The 20,621-nt window shown below is 42.1% G+C and overlaps 1 protein-coding gene across 1 annotated transcript in view; it reads right to left on the minus strand.

Moving 5' to 3' along the window:
- Positions 1–19,912, minus strand: part of WNT2 (Wnt family member 2) — a 45,629-nt gene extending 25,717 nt beyond the window's left edge. Inside the window, exons 1-3 of the mRNA XM_045495402.1 lie at positions 19,052–19,912; positions 16,483–16,709; positions 10,991–11,268 (exon numbers count right to left, since the gene is read on the minus strand). Of these exons, the coding sequence (XP_045351358.1) occupies positions 10,991–11,268; positions 16,483–16,709; positions 19,052–19,134 (588 nt within the window). The 5' untranslated portion in view covers positions 19,135–19,912. The remainder of the gene's footprint in view (positions 1–10,990; positions 11,269–16,482; positions 16,710–19,051) is intronic.
- Positions 19,913–20,621: the final 709 nt, after the last annotated feature.

Consider the following 20,621-nt stretch of genomic DNA (forward strand, 5'->3'; position numbering starts at 1 on the left):
TTATAGGGACAAAGATGAGAGCAGTAAAGTCCTGTTCTGTGACTCTGCTTGTCTCCCACAATGTGTCTAGACGTTGATTCTAAAAATTGAAAACAGTCAACATTTAGGTGATACTGTTGACCACGCATCCAAGGACCATGCCAGCACAGCAGGTCCTAATGTCTAGTCCAGTATCACAGCCTCTGTGCCAAAGAATGTTACTGGGGTGAAGTTTGTGGTTTTCCCATTTTACTTGCTACCAATTTAATTTGTTTTGCACTCTCACAGTCCTTCCATCTTTCCTACCACTTCTCTCATTTCCTGGGGTCTTTGCAATCTTCCATCATCTTCCAACCTGGACTGGTTACACAGCTGAGACCCAACATCATGCCTTCCCAGTCTGGACACACTACCTTGCTGATGCCACATTCACTCTTTTTTGGTTTATTCCTTCTCTTTGCAGCAACTTCTTGAGTAACTCCTTCAGGGTGCATGGGGGATATGTTGTCTGAACTCTTGTGTGTCTAAAATGTCTTTATTCAGCTTTCTTACTAGACTAAGAGTTTGGCTGGGTATAGAATTCTGGATTGAAAATAATTTTCCTTCAAAACTGTGAAAGTATTGCTCCACGGGCTCTGGCATCTAGTGGTGCAGATGGGAAGTCTGATGTCTGGCTGATTCTTTGGCAAGTGACTTTTGTTTTCATTTCACTTTGTATTTTTTTCTACATGGAAGTCTCCAGATACTTTCCTTTATCCTGGGTGTTCTGAAATATCACCATGGTATTTAGGATTTGAAAAAAATTAATCCTGCTCAGCTCTTAGTGGGTCTTTTCACTCTGGAAACTCATGTCCTTCAGCACTGAGACTTTCTCTTAATATTTTCCTCCCCTCAAATCTTTTGAGTTTCTTTATGACATTCTAATTAGTCAGCTGCTGAGCTTTCTGAGTTAATCTGTTATGCCTTATATTTTCTCTCTTATATTTTTAATACTTTCTGGCTTCTTGAGAAAGAAATTCCATTAAAGCAACACTCCTGGCTCTCTCCATTCCCTTACTGATTTCTCTCCAAGGGAGTAGTAACTTGTCCATTTGGTGGGTTTAGAGGAAGGACAGGGCTTGTGTGCCTGAGTTGCTGCTAATTGGGTATCTGCCAGCCTGTGGAGAAGATGAGTTATGATCAGTTCCTGCCCTCCAGCAAGGGGATCCCTGCAGGGGCTCCAGCAGGCAGCCTGTGACAGGGTGAGTAAGTCTGTCCATTTCAGGGGTGGAGTGCTAGGAAGTATTTCTAAGCTTTAAAGCTACATCCCCTAGTGCAGCTTGTTTTCAGTAGAGCAACAGACATTTTTATTCTATCTATCCACCTCCCTGATCCATTTTTCAATTGGTACCAAATTCAAGTGGGAATGATGGGTATTCTTTATGGATTCCCTTAAACTCCATTTGTCTTTTGGGCTTCTTTTTTCTTTTTCTTATTTTATTTTATTTTATTTTATTTTTTGAGGCAAAATTGGTATATAACATTATACAAGTTCCAGATGTACATAATTTGACATCTGTATACATTATAAAGTGATCACCACCAAAAGTCTAGTTACCATCCATTCTATAGTTGACCCCCTTCACCCATTTCACCCACTGCTCAACCCCCCTTCCCCTCAAGTAACCAACAATCTGTTCTCAATCTATGAGTTTGTTTTGTATTGTTTTGCTGGTTCATTTTGTTTTTTTAGATTCCACATAAGAATGAAATCTGTATGATATTTGTCTTTCTCAGTCTGACTTCACTTAGTATAATACCCTCAAGATCTATCTGTGTTGTCACAAATGGCAGGATTACATTCTTTATGGCTGAGTAGTATTCCACTGTGTATATATACCACATACTATTTATCCATTCATCCATTGATGGTGACTGTGGCTGCTTCTAGATCGTCGCTATTGTAAATAATGCTGTGATGAACATAGGGTGCAGACAGTTGTTCAAATTAGTCTTCTAATATTCTTCAGATAAATACCCAGCCATGAAATAGCTGGATCATATGGAAGATCTATTGTTAGTTTTCTGAGGAATCTCCATAATCTTTTCCTGGGCTTCTCATTGTAATTTCTGGGAGGTTTCTTTGACTATCTTTTCCACATTCTTTCCTAGTTTCTATTTGTCACTTTTTCAAAGCATCCATTCTTGTAGTTTATGGATGTTAATGTTTTCATAAATATTTATGAGGCGACTAATTAGGCTTTTAAAAAGTTCTCTTCTCATCCCTGAATTATTGTGTTTTCTTCATGAGGTCATTTTTCCTGCAATTTTTTATCTTTTTCTTTCATGCTGCTGAATTTAATCAAATATATGGTAGTCCTTGGATAGTCTTTTCATATTTAAGAATGAGATCATAAAAAGGTATTTAGGAATTCTGGTTATATGGGTGGAGTTTGTGGGCCAGAGAGGTTGGCTTTCTGGTGAGTCTGTAGGACACTGGCTGTTATGCTGGAGACTAACTCTGCAAGGCCTGGGAGGTTAAGCCAGACTTCCAGGAGTTGCGCTCATGGGTGGAGGGAGGGCATGGGGTTTGTTATTCCACCTATGTGTTTTTCAGTTACTCCCCATTTTCAGTACCATGCTTCTCTCCTGTGCTCATTAGTATTCAAATTTTTCTCAGGGCATCTTGGCTCCCACTTTGGCCAATGCCCCATCTGCTTTTTCTTCCCCCCTTTCCCATCTGCTTTTACTCTCCTATACTGTGGCTTCTCCAAACTTCTTCATCAGTTACAACTTCTTCATTTGCTTCCCACTTTCCAGAAATTTCTTTGGATCTCTCATTTCTTTGATCATTCTCTTTATTGTTGATTTAAGCCATTTTGATTCCATTGCTATAATTTTACTGAGGTTTCGGGAGAAAGATGTGAGATACTGTATGTCCTGTCCACAGCCTTGAGTCTCCACTGAAATATCTGGAAGGAGATGAGGACTGTGGGGTGGGAGGTGGGGGATTTTCCCATTTTCCATAGATATTTAACTGCTCCATTTACTTTTGTTTGAGCAAGTACTGTTTCATAGCAGGAAGAAGGAACACTAGAAAGAATTGGTTACAATGACTTGCTATCTCTCTCCAGTGTGTGATGGTGAAAGCTTCTTCCAAAAACAGAATCATGACACAGGTCTTGTTTTCTCTTGTCTTGAATCTTTCCTAAGGACGACTAAAGGATCTCTTGTGCTTCCTTCTTCGATTCTTAATGGCTGCTGCTTAAAGGTTGCTGTCAAGATTCAGTCTTCTCTACCTCCTCTTGCACCTTCTCATGGTCCTCGTGGCTTTTCATGTCACCAAACTGGCCAGCAGGGTCTGCATCAACCCCTCTCCCCTCACCATTCACTTAATCCCATCTCATTTTTATTCTGTGGCATCCGGTGAAGAAATACTTACTCATTTGACATGACTACTTAAAAAAAATAAATAAATTTGACTGCTAAGGACAGCAGTACTCTTTTGGTGTTTAGCCTCATAGAAACCATTTTTTTAGCTTACCAGATAACTTTTCTCAAAAAATCTTCAATAGGCTCATAATTGCTTCAGTGCTAAAATCTTACTTAGCAGATTCTTTATGTGGCCCTTAAATGTCTAATTTTGAGTATTTGTCTAAGCCTTTGGTTTGCAGAGGCTATTTCCTTTTTTTTAATTTTTTTTTTTTTACTGTTTGTTTATTTTTGAGACAGAGACAGAGACAGAGACAGAGTGTGAGCGGAAGAGGAGCAAAAGAGAGAGACAGAATCCAAAGCAGGCTCCAGGCTCTGAGCTGTCAGCACAGAGCCCAACACAAGGCTCAAACTTGTGAACCATGAGATCATGACCTGAGCTGAAGCCAAAGTCAGACACTTAACTGACTGAGCCACCCAGGTGCCCCCGCAGAGGCTATTTTCTACTCTTAGAACTTAAGAAACTTCTAAATATTAGCATTCTGTACCAAAGAGACAAAAGCCTATTTTTTTAAGCTATAGAAGAAGGTGATACATGCATTGAGTGAGATAGAACAACTCTATTTTATATTTATTTGCCCAACTTACTGTCAGAGCATAATAATGAAGCAGAACATCCATTAGGGTCTTACCATATGTCAAACCATGCTAAGCACTTCATACTCACTGCTTACTTAATCTACACAAACACTTCATATTCACTGTTTTATTTAATCCACACAAGCATGTAAGGTATATACTATTTTTACCCCACTTACTTTACAGATGAAGATATTGAGATACCTCAAAGCTGAGGATCTTGCCCTAGGTCCTACAGGCAGTGTGGCTGAGTTAGGATGTACCTAAACTGTGTCTGCCACCAAGTCCATGCCCCAAATCACTCTGCCGGTGTTTCTCATACTGCGGTTTGCCACTCCATCCCCTAGGGGTTCATGTTCTCTCAGTTCAGTGAGTTTTATAAAGGTTTTTACGTGTAGTGTTTGTATATCTAACTATAGTCTACAAAGAATTATTTTCCAGTTAGAAAGACAGACTTCTCCCAAGGAGAATGAAGTTTTGGTCTCTTAAGTCAGCTTTTCTGAAAATGGAGCCCAAGTAACCCCAGGGCGTCTTTGTGCAACTTCTTTACAAGATATCTCTTCTTATCAAGGGCAATCAACCCTATACTGTGTGAAATATATGCCAACTTAACTATTGACCTTGCCTTAGAAATTCAATTTAGAATTTATTTTAGCTCCTTTATGCTATGTTTTAACTAAATTACTTAGTTAAACTGGGGCATTCAAAGTGTTAGGACTTCACTTTTTAGTTGGGCGTATGCCACAAAGCAACTAGTATATTTCTGGTCTTATATCAGTTTTCCTGAGGGAAACACACATTAAAACATTTAATTTTCAGATGCTGGCTTAAAGCCAAGTACATTTATTAGCAATTAAGTCTTTTTGACAGGTCCACATCTCTAAGATGAGAGTCAGTGAAAATCAGACCAACTTATATCTTTCAAATATACCTGCTCTGGGACCAGGAAAACAAGGGATATTTAGTAGCAACCTGTGCAGTTAATTTGCATATGCAATCATTTATTAACTGTCTTGAGCACTGTCATTTTTCAAAAACACTAACTGTGGGTGGGCTTAGCTAGGAAATATAAGGTGTGGAATTTATATTTGAGGAATTCAAGAACATTACCGTTGACTAACCATATATATAATAATTCTTATTGACTAATGAGGCCAGTCTAAAAAAATTTCTATGAATAATAGAACTTTACATGGAACTGTAGCAATTTTGTGAAGAGTTATTCTCTGCTTTAGGTCTTTAATTCTGGTTAGTTTTTGATTCATATGCTCTATAAAGATCTATAGTATCAAGCACATACTATTTTTAGGTCCAAGAAGGCAGGGCTGGGGTTGATGGAACTGATCTACCTTTTTTAAATGCATTTAATTCTACAAACTAAGACTAATTAGAAAACAAATATCTTTTAAGTGGGATTTGTGCCCCATAAGGATGTTCAACATTATTTAAAGGAGAGTTTAGATGAATACGAGGTTAAAACAATCTGGCTTTGTAATTCAGTTTGGTTTTATCATTTTCTATTGATATTGCTTACTTTTTGATAATGTGGTTTGTTTTTAATCATGTCCAGTTCTCTTGGTTCAGACCAATTATTAATTATTTATCTTAAGGGTCATCACAGGAAGTGATATCTTGAAAGTCTTATTAGGGGGCGCCTGGGTGGCGCAGTCGGTTAAGTGTCCGACTTCAGCCAGGTCACGATCTCGCGGTCCGTGAGTTCGAGCCCCGCGTCAGGCTCTGGGCTGATGGCTCAGAGCCTGGAGCCTGTTTCCGATTCTGTGTCTCCCTCTCTCTCTGCCCCTCCCCCGTTCATGCTCTGTCTCTCTCTGTCCTAAAAATAAATAAACGTTGAAAAAAAAAAAATTAAAAAAAAAAAAAAAGAAAGTTTTATTAGGCCCAAGATTTACTTGCCTATAAGGCTGTGCTTTTGTCTCGGAAAATATCCATTTCTTTTGACTTTGGACATGTTTCCTGTAGGCAGAACTTAGAAGTATCTGCTTTTGTGGGCCAAGCTCAGGGGAAAGGACACAACACTGACCTTGAGAGGCACGGGTTTGGGCTGGGCATGGAACTAGAAACTCTGGATCCCTCTACCCTCCAAACTTCTCCCATGTAAAATATAGGATGCTGAGTAAAGTTTGAATTTCACATGATCTCAGCTAGTAAGTAAATTCACTTTATTTGCTAATTGCAGCCACCCTTTTTGGCCTTGTCTCTTCATATGCAAAATATGGAGAGTAAGGCCTTCTAGTCCTGCTTAAAACCTAGTGTATACATTTTATTTTATATGGAAATCCTCTTTGGGTAACCTGTCTAAAGTCATGCTCAAGTATTACAGCCAATATTCTGATTCCAGAGCCCCAACTTCCATACTGCCTCAGTCAAGATGCCGTCAATAGCTAAGAACTCCTAATGGATAGTCAATAGTAATGTAAAGATTACATTAAAAATATAAATATCAACACAGTTGTCACATCCTAATTTTTTATTAGTATACATCAGGAAGCGTAGTATGTACATCAGCCCTTAGATGTATATTTAAGGCTGAGGATAAACTCTGGGAAGTAAGAATTTCTTATAATTTTCCTAATCTGCTTTTTAAGGCATTAATTCAAACACATTCCAGAACATCTGAACTTTGAAATCTTTCACTCTTTCAAAGGGGACTCCAGACAAATTAAGAATGCATGAAAGTGGAACTTAAATATTTAATTTCTCCCCCATTGTCCTATGCCTTCCTGTTGCTTTCCCAAGACCTCCAAATCTCTCTGCATGGCGTTGGAGGCTGAGATCTGGCAGACTCAAATTTGCAGCCTCAGCCCCTATTAACTCTCAGTTATGAACTCCACCCTAGAGCTCTTGTCATTCCTCAACTTTGATGTTCTTTCTGCTCCAGTATCTTTCTTGGCCGTATAGTTCCTTCATCCTGGAAAGCATTTTCCCTCTCTCAACCATGGGAAATCTTTATCTCCAGCTCAAACACCCAGTTCTTTTATGACACAACCTTTCTCTCCTCTGGCTAACTGGCCCTTTGGCTGATTTTTCTATTATGCCCCCAGCCTGGAACTTGCCGAGCTTGCCCTGTGACTTTGTCTCACTTGTTCCCCTGACGAAAACTTCATTTCTTGTGGCCAGGAGCTTCTTTCTCTTATTCTTTTCCACATATGACTTAGTACTCAAAACTGCATCTTTCCCAGAGTTATTCCTTAATTATCCGTTGAACTACACTTAGTCCAATAGCACTTAGCTGCTCTCAGACCTGTAGTGCCATTAGTTGAAGTTTTCTGAATCCACCAAATAAGGCTAAGTTGCTTCAGGCATGCTGACAATGACTAGCAGTTATGTTTTTGGCATTTAAAACCACTTTTCCCCTGTTGTTAAAAAAGTAATACAAATTCATTTTGGAATACTTGTGACATAAAGGCATACACAAAGGGAAGAATATCATCATTATGCCACCTTCAAGGGCAGCTGCTGCTCTTTTTAAAATACAGAAACACTGTTTTTCTCAGAAATGCTCAACAGAGACAACATGAGAAGGTACACAAGGACATAAGGGTGAACACAACTGGGTTTGTACCCCAAGCCCTGTGCTTATGATTGTGTGACTCTCATTAGTCACTGCATCAGCGAAGGCCCACCTTGTCCTCTGAAAAGTAGGAATAATGCTTGTTTATATTCCTACGGTGTTTTTGGAAGATCCAATTACAAAACGTTTGATAGTATTTTGTAAACTAGAAAATAGTACATGCCTGTTCATTAGCATGTTTGTACCAAGGAGGAGTCTATGGACTCATGGAGCAATCGGACTGAATCCTAAATAATGGCTCATATTGGATTTGTGTCTGGCTCTATTACTAATGTTACAGATGACCTTCACTTCACTAAAGACAAAGGAATGAACTTTTACTGCGTACCACTGCATGTAAGGTTCTGTGCTGTTTGCCTTATTCTGGTCTTCCGTGGCACCATGGAATACTCTTTACATATGAGAAAAACTGAATTTCAGTCAGCAAAGCCAGTGGCATTGCAAGATTAAAGCTAAGGTGGGTCTGATTTCAAATCCCATGTTCTTTTTATTTTCGCTGTAGTAAGAAAACTTTGGGGGAAAGTGTTTTTATGGAATTCTTATCATGCAAATTTCCAGTGATTAAAGGGCAGCATTTGATTGGATACATGTATTATTCTGATACAGGTTCTCTTAGAAAAGTCAAAGAGGCTGCAATTGTTTCATCTAGTTGTGATCTAGTTGTGATTATTTATGACTATTTCTAAAAAGTAGACTAATGTAGAAGCTCTTTTCAAGCCTATGAAAGGGAACAAATGATGGATATTGACTAAGTAACTTTTTCTTGTAATTTGTGTATCAAAATATAATTTAGAAGTTTTCATGGCATGGCATCTTTAGACTTAGACTGTTGAGAGAAACTGGAACTTCTGTCTTGACAGAATGTTGGTTTTGAACAAGGTAGTTTCTCGTTTTAGAATTTAACAATAATCTTAGAGGTGGAAAACTGGACTTGACCAGGGATGAATTTTCAAGTAAACGTGAAGGAAAAAACCATCGTTATAAATTCTGAAGCTGTGACTAAAATAAAATGATATCCCAGAATAGAGGATCTGAAATGATATTACAGTACAGAGACACATGAGGGTGCTCTAACCAGCTTCTATCATAAATGAATTCAGCTGTTCAAATACTAGGGGAAAATGAAGGCCTGTTGTGTATGGCAATGTTGAATTCACTTTGTAGTGTTGGCTAAACATAACCTTGGAATAGATGTTTTCTCTTTTAAATAATATGTATTGGTTCCTCGACCCACATTTTAAAAGGTAGAAGATGTTCATATTGGACAATCTGGGAAACACTGAAAAGCTCACAAAAGGAACCGATGTTGCTATCTGGTCTGAGAGGCTGGGATTTTCTAGAACCAGGCCGGTTGGAGGCTTAGCTCGGGAAGCCTGCCTTCAAACACAAGCCCAGCCTGTTCTCATTTTGATTCCACAGACCTTCTGCTGGTAGGAAGGGGGAGTAGAGACTGGGGGTCTAATGACCGCAAGAAGAGAATTAGAGACGCATGTTTATCTCAATACATTTACTCTCATTAAAGTTCATATTCACTGACATCATGCATCTCCTTGAAAAAGTCTGCCCACCCACCATTAATTAAAGCCACATTTTAAAAAGTCAGTGTGTGCACTTTTATTCCAATCAAAAGTAGCCTCCTAAGTTTTGCAGAGTAGGCAGGAGAATATCTGAGGCCTGACAGCTGTTCACCTCTACACAGTGAAGAATCATGTGATTTATATTAAAAGTCATGTTAAATCAGGGCCTACAATTTAATAGCTAAGATCTATTGTCTTGAGGAGGTGAAACATTCAAAACCTAATGGCCTATTAAGCAAAATTAACATTTATTTTGATAAGTCAACATTCTTTTGGTTACAGTGTATGACCATATGCCTTTACCTTCGCAAACGGTTCGAGAGATCTAAGTATACACCCTGCTTGAACAATTAGCAGCACAGTCCTATCAAAGACACCACACTTTATAACTTATACATGTGGTATCAATGTCAAAACAGAGGTCAATGTAAAATTTTTTTTTAATCTAAACCACTGCACAAACAGTAATTACCAATAGTTGTAGGATTGCACAACCATAGTCTATATTCTTGGCAGTAGTCACTATAAGTTCATACATTCATGAAAATAAGGAATGTTGATATTTAAAGTTCAAGAAAGGTACTATTTGTAAACAGCTCAGGTCACACTCATTTCATTCCATGTGTTAAGCAAGACTTTCCTTCCAACTTCCTTTAAATGAGATTTGTTCTTTCCATGAGCCTAATAAAAGGGTTTTCATCCAAACAGATCTGCATTCTTTTCAATTCTTTTTTCTATTAAAGCCCTCCTGGGGACCTTTCAATTTTATGCTGATCTTTCTTTATATATTAACGTCAAGCACATTTTTATTTTGTGTTGATAAAAGACAAATTATGGTTATCTCTTCTCATTGGCAATTCAATTATTCTAGAATGGTTCTGACCAAATATTTGATTAACGTAGCCAGTTTGTGTTTCTTACACAAAGAAAGAGATAATGTGCATCATTCAGATTCTCTAGTTATTCTGGTCATGTCACCATGCAGAAAGAAACGGTACATCAATAGATCTGAACACTGGCTCCGAAATGGTTTAATCCTGGGCCAAAGTACCCCTGGGCTAGAAGCTGAAACCTGAGTTCTAATAGACTTTTCTACAGACTCTCCATATGACCTTGAGTGCCCAAGGGCCTCTTCATTCATCTGACAAATGGGGGTTAGGAGGTGAATAATGACTGGATACCCATAGTCCAGGAAGTTAGTCAGAACTAGAGGACAAGGAGTCAGAGCATCCCTTTGGGGTATGCCTTTCCCTGGTCTGCTTACTCATCCAGGCCCGGAAATGACAAGGTGGGGCTTTTAAAAGAATGAGAGTTGGGTCTGTTTCTAAAAAGAACATCCCTGAATCTAGAAGTGAACGAGCCATGCCTGGTGAGTTACTTTCATGATGAGTTTGAGAGAAGATGCTCTGGGTCTTGATTCCCTCAGACACAAGCATTCAGTGCCCCATTGGTATGTGGGATGAAGCACTATCCTCACCCATAGATTATATCTTCTGTCTAGATGATAGAGTATCCAGAAGGGCCATAAAACACTGGACTCTACACAATGCGAAATGCAATGGGTGGACTCCAGCTCAGCTGTGGGAAGGAAGGTGGAGTGCAGGTGGAGACATTTCAACCCAGTCCATGGTATTCTTTAGAATATACAGCTGGGTGGTGGGGCGTGGGGTGGGGGGCAGTGGGAAGTTGGGACTGTACGGCATTTTACCAGCTCTAGGAAAGCTTAAGATAAGCTCAGCTTAAGTGATTTATAAGGCCATGCAGTCTATAAAATGAGCACCATTGCTGTCCATACCTTCCTGCCGGCTCTGTTGTTGTGAAGGTTCATCAGGGCTCTGGCATCCTTTCCTTTCCTTTCCTTGGCATCCACAAATGCTCGGGCAAATTTGATCCCATAGTCAATGTTATCACTGCAGCCACCCCAGTCGAAATTTCCCTTGCTGTCCTTGGCCGTTCCCTTCTTCTTTGGATCACAGGAACAGGATTTTAATTCTCCTTGGCTACAGGCCCTGGTGATGGCAAACACAACTCCCGCTGAGGAGACGGCGTAAACAAAGGCAGATTCCCGACTACCTGAAACAGAAATGCTTTTCTTAAACATGGTCTGGAATTGCTAGTTCTGAATAACTTTCACACTATGGCTGTTTGCCACTCACTCTACCTCTGGCATAGTCCACCCCCCCCCCCCCCCCCAGGGCAAGAAGGTCCTGGTGTTCTTGAAGGATTCTCTTCTAGAGCCAGGGCTCACTTTTGAATATGAATTGCTTCCGTATAATAAAAGCTTTTGTCAGTGTAGGTAGGTATGGGTGTGACAAACACCTTGGAGTAAATTAAGCGTATGAAAGGAAATGCAGCAAAAGCCTGCCCTGCCCACCCCTGGCTTTACCTTAGCTTCCTGTGCTAGAAGAGAGGAGCTCTCTCTAGGCTTTCATTTAACTTGTAATAGAGCCTGAGTTCTCCGATTTCTGCCATTCCACAAAACAGTTTGGTATTCACGCTACTGTAGCTCTCCTTGAAAAAACCCTTCCAAATTTGCAGGCCTTAGTGAGGACACTCCTGTCAGATGAAGGGTCCAGACTGAAATACTGAATTCAAAGAAACCTAGGGGCTGAGGTGGGAAGAGAATTCAGGCAGTAACCAGCTCTGTGTGTTAACACTGTGAAGCTTTGGCTCGGCATCAACTTTCACGAGTAATTGAGAGATTGTTGAAGGCAATATGCAATATCCTTGAGTTACATACTATGTCTAACTATTAAGGTGAATTTACTTTCTTCTGGAACACCTGCACTAATCACCGGTATGGGTAAAAGACAGTGAAAAGCTTTTCTTTGGTTTTTCTGGAAGGAAACAAATTTACCGCCTATAATTAGACTTGGGCAAGAACCCTTTGGGGTGCTTTCTTAGAATTGTTCTTTATTAGAGCACAGGCTACTCTCCCTTACAGGCTGAAAGGTACATATTTCAGTGCAGTAACTACATTAAATTATTTTAATAATCTGTAGTAACTCATAACACGGCGTTGTGGTATCGTGACAGATATAAGGCTCTTTAGGGTCCGCGTGCACCTCATTTTTCAACTGGGGCTGTATTTCATTGTTATTAGCACGCCTCTTTATTAATGGGTGCTGCAGCAAATATATTAACAAGCAAAATAGCAGCTCAACAACCTAATGCCAACACAAGGCAGAAAACGGAGAGCCAGTCAGTGACTCCATGTGTCAAGACGAGTGTGACTTTTTGAACCACACAGCTGGGAGAACAAACCACCTTTTCGCATTGAAGTCCTGCTTGTTTCCGTTTGTCATTCGGTGCTAAAATTTATTATATGTCCCTTGCAATATTTGCTCTGCTAGTCTCATTATTAAAAATCAGGAAAACATATCTACACCATATTAAGTGGCACTTACCTCAGCCTTCAAAAAATATCTCCCCTGAAACCTCTAACCATCAAAAAAGGAATCAATCATGCCCCATATATAGGTAAAATCAATTATATGAATATTTGCCATAGGTAGCACTCTCCAGAGAGAGATGTGATGGTCGCAGAGCTCTTTTAAAGAGTCCCAGGTTCTATTATAAGGATCACAGATTTTCTAAGTGAACTGAGACGTTTCGCAAAAGAAGGTGATTAATAGATACTAATGTGGCTTAATCTCAGGCAGTGGCTTTCAGGTAAATAAACACTTTATTACACTCGTTTTATAGTTTAGGAAAATGCCTTGTTGAGGGTTACCTCCTTGGTCTGCTAAAGCCTGGTTTTATATTTGGAGTCCAGAGCCTACATTCAGAGATATCACAGACAGGGAAAATTCCAAATGCTTAATGTGTTTAGCACTAGTCTTATTTTTTAAGGAGAAAGAAAAGCAATTTTGTGTGGTGGTCTTTTAGGGGGAAGGTATGGAAGATATGGATGTAGAGTGTTAGTGACCAGAGAGTATTTTGAAAGCAGCAAAGGAATAAATTGCCTACGTGCAGAATTCATCCTGGCATAACTTGCAAACAATTACATTGACTTGTTGCCGAAAGATGAAAAATCACTTAAAATCTGCTGTGTTTCAGAAGTAATTTCCAAAGTAAAAATATCACCTTTCTAAATATTTGTCATTTATTACTCAAACACATTACTCAATAACTAGATGTTACTCTGTATATTTACACACAAAATTTAGCACATTGACTGACTTTTCATTTTACCTCCAGATGTTTTGGTATCGTGTATATATACGGCCTTAAGATGTTTTCAGTTAAATGTCTTAGATGCATCACTGAAATGCTATGTGTGAAATAGTAGCACATTTCAAGAGTTGGCTTTGTAACAAAACACATTTTGATCTTGGGCCTCTTCTTAGAAAAACGGATTCTTTTTAAAGCCATCACAATATGAAATAAAATCCAAATCTAAATGGTGGTACTTAATTTCCTGATGTGGTTGAAGTTTTCTAATTTTGAGGGTGAGATAAGTCAAGAAATGGCTATCAAGTGCATAGGCATCATTTTTGTCTGGGGCAGAATTTGGGGAGGGCAAAATGCTAGAAACTACAACTTCTGGAAGGTTAAGGGTCGTTTAGCTCGCTCGTCAAACGCTTGCCTTTTTTTTTTTTTTTTGGAAATTTACAAGGATGAGACCTACTCACCTTTTTTTTTTTTTTTTTTTTTTTTTTTAAGGCTTATTCTAGAATTCTAGAGGCGTATTCTTACAGGAATATTTTTAGGTTTACTAGTTTGGTCTTTAAGTTTCTCTGCCTATGGCTGGTGACAGTCTGTGGAATGAGTGAATTACAAGTGTTCCTAAAAATTCTTCTGTCATCTTCTAGCTCTCTGAAGCAAAAGAGGCAAACACATATTTTCCTTTTTTCCATGACCATGGTATATGTTAGTGACTTTTATGTTCTTCCTATCACTGGTGTTGGCCTTTGCCTTTCCTATCCATCTATAAGGAAATTTAGGTTTCCAAAAGAGAGTTCTTCGCAACCTAAGATGTGAATTTCCCTCCAAGCAATTAATTGTAAAAATCTTTGGATAGCTTCATTGGAATTTCTTGATTATTTCCAGGATAAACTACTTTAGGCCAAATTCAGCCCTCCCATAACCAACACAAAATCATCACTGACAGTCATAGGAGTTTATATAAATGTCCAGGAAGAAATCTGGCCTTCTGTGAAGAATGGAAAGAAATTGTGTAGCATGAGTGTTTTAAGTTTTGAGTACTTTGGCAAAACACTCAGCTTCATCTGACAGAACCCTGAAGGAAGTATAGCTTAGATTCTCTTATTTACCTGAGGCCTTAGGCTAAGTTGAACTAGCCCCCTTCCTCCAGTTCTAACCTCTTCCCTCTCAGCAACCCTACAGCCAGGATTAAAGGATTTTACAAATGAATTCCCAGCTTTCCCAGACATGCTATCTTTAGGATCAGTAGGCAAAACTGCTTCTTTTGATTTGTGATCTAAAGGTTTTTATTCAGTATGGAGACATCTGAATGGATTTTCGCAGACAGATTTTGGAGGCGAACATTTTGTCAATGAGAAGTACATTTAATTTGTAGTGATTGCAAAATGATTGTGAGCACTTTGGAAAAGAAAGTCCTGATATAGCGTAAACACAGAGAGCCTGTACACAACATGCCCGAAGATCACGTGTGCTAGGTACTTGTAAACTCTCTTTGACAAGGTCCAGCACTTTAATTGATTCACTGGTGAGCTAATCTAGGTGAAGTCTTAAAATTCCATGCAGCTGAAATTGACTATTAACCTTTCAAAAATTTGCGATCTCATATTGAAACTCCAAAAGGAATGCAGAAGAATATAGTTTTTAAACTAGAGGATAAAATTGCAGAATATCACAGTAAATTAACTTTAGGGATACACTGAGTGAGAGTACTACGCCCTTGGGGGATTTTAGAGACATTCAGTTATGCATTTGGCCTCATAAAACCCTAGGGCTGTGATGATTACATGATAGAAACACCCTCTGTTAAGCATTACCAAGTGTACAGCCTGGATGATTTTCTTAGGATTGGTGGGGGGGGGGGGGGGGGGCGCAAAAACAAGTGTAGTTTCCTGTTTCTGGGGTTCGCACATGATCTGTTGTGTTTTCAGTCAGATTTCCAGTAGCAAATGGGCCATGCTACTTCTTGAAGAATGCTAATGCCAGCTTAAGGGATGGGTATTTTTGGGTAACTGAAATCTGATTTTCAGTTAGTTTGCTTTGATTTTTATACCAGCTACTTCCCATATTCAGAACTTTTAAGAAATTTGTTATGTGATTAGATAGTGTTTAATGTTCCTTCTAAGTAAAACAGAAAAACAAACATGTATGCTTGAAAACTGTGTATTCATATTTCTCACCCCTATCCTCCATAAATACTATTCTGCCTAAAATGTGCCTGAAAAACAACACGTGCTCACAATGAGTTCATCCATTCATTCAACCATTCAATGAATGAATGGTGTCTGTAACACACAAGGCATCAAGCAAGTGCAGAGAACAGAGGCTAGTCCCTACCATGCAGAATATACTGGGGAAAAGTGTTGAATTTAGATACAGAGTGACTCAAAGCTGAGTAGCTGAATAGGAGGTGAAAGGTGTGAGCAGAGATTTGTCTCTGCTTCTTAATAAGCACATGTGTTTTTTGAAATATTTTTTGGTTGAAAAAAATTTTGAGTATTCCACCCTTATCTGCTCAAATCCTCTAGAAGGTTCAAGTCCTAGAAAGAATAAAAAAGTCAAGAGAGGGGTGCCTGGGTGGCTCAGTCAGTTAAGTGTCTGCCTTTAGCTCAGGTCATGATTGCACAGTTCGTGAGTTCAAGCCCCACATGGGACTCTGCTGTCCGCTCAGAGCCAACTTCAGATCCTCTGTCCCCCACCTCCTCTCTGCCCCTTTCCCCCCATCTCAAAAATAAATAAAAACATAAAGAAAATTGTTACCAAAAAAAAAAAAAAAAAAAAAAAAAAAGTCAAGAGGGCCCTGTGGCTGCTTCCTCCTTTCTCCTGGAGACAAAATCTGATTCTGGAGGGACAGGCAGGGTTGTGAAAGGATATGGATGGACACCGCAAAGAGCAAAAAGACACCAGCCTGGGGCACTACATCCTAACCCGTGACTGGCCTCCTCCAAAACTTTAGGCACGTTCCTTGACTTCTCTAGTCCTCATCTACAAAACAGGGACCAAAAAGAACAAACTTCTGACTAATTAAATGCAAGAAAAGGTGGGCAGGGACTCTGAAGACCAAGTGAGGGACTTGTGTGTGAGAGGACAGCCCATGGAGCTGCACGAAGGCAGGAGACTTACTTCGGAGCAGGACCCTGCCGAAGAGGCTGTGATCTCTGTCGAGGGTGTTGCAGTTCCAGCGGTGCTGGCGGAACTGGTGCTGACACTCTGCAGTCCACTCGGCCACGCCTAGGCCAATGGCACGCATCACATCTGGGTGTCGGTGGCACAGCTGCCGCTGGCGGCTCACCAGGCCTGGCACATTGTCACACATCACCCTGGAGGAGCCACCTGTAGCTCTCATGTACCTGAAAAGGACCAACACAGAGGTGGAAAAGCCATAATCAGCGAGGGCTGGTGCCAAGTTTCCCAGGAGACTAAAGAGTTCAAAGCAGGGCTCAAATACGAATTCCTTATCCTTTTGGGGATATCAGAAAGCAAGAAGGGACACAGCAGGCATGGAGAGTGATCTGGTAGAATCCGCCCCAAAAACAGAGCAATGACTGTGTGTCTTAGACATGAAGCCAGGGCCACCTGATGGTGATCTGGCCAGGGTAGAAGAGTCAAGGTCTGCAGTCAGAGAATGGAGTGAAGGGGAGGGGCAGTGCGTTTTGGGGAGAACCCTTCAAAGGCTTTTCCCAAGAAGGCTCTGATCTCAGTGACCCAATATGTCTGAGGTTCCCTTTGGGGAAGTCGACTTTTTTTTTTTTAACTTATTTTGTATTTATTATTTTTTTAATGTTGATTTTTGAGAGAGAGAGAGACAGAGCGAGACAGAGCGTGAACATGGGAGGGCAGAGACAGAGGGAGACTCAGAATCTGAAGCAGGCTCCAGGCTCCGAGCTGTCAGCACAGAGCCTGATTCGGGACTTGAACTCAGGAACCGCGAGATCATGACCTGAGCCAAAGCCAGACGCTTAACCGACTGAGCCACCCAGGTGCCCCTGGAGTCAACTTTTAGAAGCAGCTTGCTCCCATTTATCTGACCTAACGTTTAAGTGTCTTTAGAAACTGTCTGTATCTGTCTAATCAACACCTGCTGGTATCTGATGTTCCACTCTCCTCACAGACATGCCCTTCTTTCCTTACCAAAGAATCCTTTAAATATTTCCATTTTTCCAGCTCTTTTTGGCTTTTATAGAGAACCTTTGGAAAAAATTCTTTCTATTGTTATTAAGGACACTAAATGTTTGGAAGAATCAAACAGTGTTATAGCTCCATAAAGTACTTTTGAAAAGGAACTTTAACAAAAAATTACATCATCATCTCTACCCAGATGTTCTCTATTAGTTGTGAAATGTTTAGAAAGGTACCTTTTTATATAACCCAAGCTGCCATAGGTGTCTTTTGAAGCGATCAAACAAGGAGAATGTCTTTTTCTTGTATTTTCATTATTTTATATGATCATAAAATCGTTACAGCTGTGACTTCCAAAAAATATATTTAAGTGACAGCTGAGAGACAATGTGACAAAAAGCCTGGGCAATAAATAATGTTTATATGCCCATGGAAACAGAAATAGTCATTTTATTGAAAAATGGTCACTCTGATAAATCAATCTTTGATCCTATGTCAGCAATGTCAAGGCTAAACGCCTTTCTGTTCAAAGCGGCTTAGGAAGGAATTGAACCCCTCTTCCCATCAACGCTTTGCCTTGCTCCTTTGAAGAGCTCAGGGTCTTCCTAAAGTTCCCTGCTCTAGTCTTTAATTTGGCTAAGACTTCTTACTTTGGCCAGATTCTTTAAAAAAGAGCCCACTATAATGGGTCCTTCTGAATTAGTATTTTAGTATCTGTTCTGAAACTTGTAGGTTCAAGGACGTTACAGACCTTAACAACTCCACCTCTTTTCAAGATCAGAAGGAAGGGAAATGGAGTGAATCTTCCTTTGGAACTTTGAAGGACGCTAGGACCTGTTACATATCGACATTCTGCCCCTCCTTTGCTATGCACAATAACTAAATAACAGACCGTGCAAAGGACAGCAAAGTTATTCTTTGGGGGTGATTATGAGTTTGAACAGGGTAGCATCTTAGAGCCCCCTGGGGCTGGATCTTCGCGTTAAGGTGGTAGTCTCTACCTGCAGGCAAGGCGTTCTTCCGCCCCACGGGGTGAAGCATTAGGAATGTGGAAGGACGGGAAATAATGCAAAATCATACGCGTTGGGTTGTGTAGCTCTTGACTGCCAGAATTGGCCCATCGGTTTATCTTGAGGCTATTTGGAGGGGGTGGGGGAGACGGTTGTAGTTTTCAAGGTGAATTTTCACACACACACACACACACACACACACACACACACACACACGCCTGTGCAACAGAGCTAGAGACCCGGCTAGCGTGTCTCTCTACGGGATAAGAAATTGGCTGATTTTGCTGTCGCTCAGCTGGATCCAAATCAACCAAACATCCGAGCTCTCATTTGAGGGAAATTGTGGGTTATTTTTTGGAGTTGTCAAAGCTGGAATGTCTTCCGAGGAAAAGCAAAGGAAGGGGGTGAGGCTGGGGCGGTGCGAGAGGACAGCAGCTGGGGTTTGGACGGGAATCTCGATGGCTGTGGCCGCGGGGAAGCGCCACCGGCAAAGGTCTCTGTGGCTAGTTGCGTTCCCGACTCCCGTCTCCAAAATCCCCCTGCACCCATACGCGTGGACTTACCACCATGAAGAGCTGACCTCAGGGGTGAGCCAGGTCAAGAGCAGGGGGAGCCAGGGCCAGATTCCACCGAGAGGGGCGTTCATATTAACCCCCTTGCGTCCGCATCAGGTCAGACTCCGTGTGCGGGCGCCATGCGTGCCCCGAGCAGAAGCGCTCAGCGCCGGGAGCGCCTCGTCACGGCCGCAGGCGCCTCGCCGCGCCCCCGCCCCCCGCGCGTCTGCGGCGAGTGGCGAGACTCGCTGATAAAGTTTCAAACCACCAGCGGGGCGAGCGATAAAGGCCAGCCCTGGCCGCCTCGCCCACAGCCCAATTCCCCAGGCGCTGCGAGCTCGGGCAGCCCGAGAGCTCTCGAGCTCTGCGCGCCTCCCGCGCGCCCCAGTCCGTTCGGCTCCCCGCCTGCCGGGAGCAGCCGAGGGAGGGGGTGCGGCGCCGGGTGGGGCGGGGGGCGCGGGTTTTACACAAGGGTGGATGCAATGATGGCAAGAGGTGTCTGGAGATGAGGTGAGGCGGGGAAGGAGGAGCACCTCTGCGTGGCCTTGGGCACCCGCGGAGGGAGGCACCTTTCGGGAAGCTCCTGGTCAGAGCATCAGTGGGGCTCCTGCCACAGGACCGGTGCTCCAGATAGGCGGATAGGCGAGGCTACCCTCCGGCACAGAGAAGTCTCCGAGAGTGCAATGTGGGAAAACGAAGGAGAGGATGAGGAGATAACTGTGTACAGGATGCAAAAATCCAGGGATGATTTTCAACTCACTGCTCCGCTTCTCTCCCAAAGCCAAAAGGAAGAGCGAGTAGAGATTTGGGGCTGCCGAGTAGTTGCCGGGCAAGGTTGGGGAGGGCGGGGCCAGGCCTCAGGGAAATGAAGACCTGTGGCCTTGATTCCTCAGAGCTGGGCTTATATACAGAGCTCGCAGGGTGGGGAGCCGGGAGTCCATGACCCTCCGGACCTCACCCAGGCAACCTCAGCCAAAGTGTCTGGGGAAGATGCGGTTTTTACGCACACTCAGTTCCTCCCCGGCGCAATGGAGCGCACAAGATCACATAGGGAGGAACCAAGGCAGCGCAGAGCTGCCGGGGGTCTGCGCTCCAACGCGGGTCACGCCTTTGCGCCTTGCGGGGGTAAGAGGACCCTGGGTCCTGGATCTGGGCCCCCGCACAGAGCCAAGAGAGGCTCAAGCTCGCGGGTGGAGCATCTTAAGCAGCAACTGGCTTGTAGCCCCGCCGTTTATCACCGGAAAGGAAGGAAGACCAGGAACTCGTGGCGGCCGTGAACTGTTCCATTGCTCTCTTCCTGGGGTGGAGGGACCCGCCGCCCTCCAGGGGAGCGTGCCTCGGGGAATGGGGAATGTGTGTGCGTGTTGAGGGTGGGGGTGGGCGCTGCATTGTTCGCAGGGCGAGGAGGGGTGGCCGTTCTGATAGGAAGGACGGGCTCTTTCCCCCCTCCAACCCCCCCCCCCCCCCCCCCCCCCCCAGGGCCCGGACTAGCCGGAGCATCAGCCCTTGCTGGGCGCGAGCGCGGTGAGAGGCTGGATGGGGCCAAACTCAGAAACGCCAAAAACCTGAAAGATGCTGT

This window comes from Leopardus geoffroyi, chromosome A2 (assembly GCF_018350155.1).
Source record: "Leopardus geoffroyi isolate Oge1 chromosome A2, O.geoffroyi_Oge1_pat1.0, whole genome shotgun sequence".
Classification (NCBI taxonomy): Eukaryota; Metazoa; Chordata; class Mammalia; order Carnivora; family Felidae; genus Leopardus; species Leopardus geoffroyi.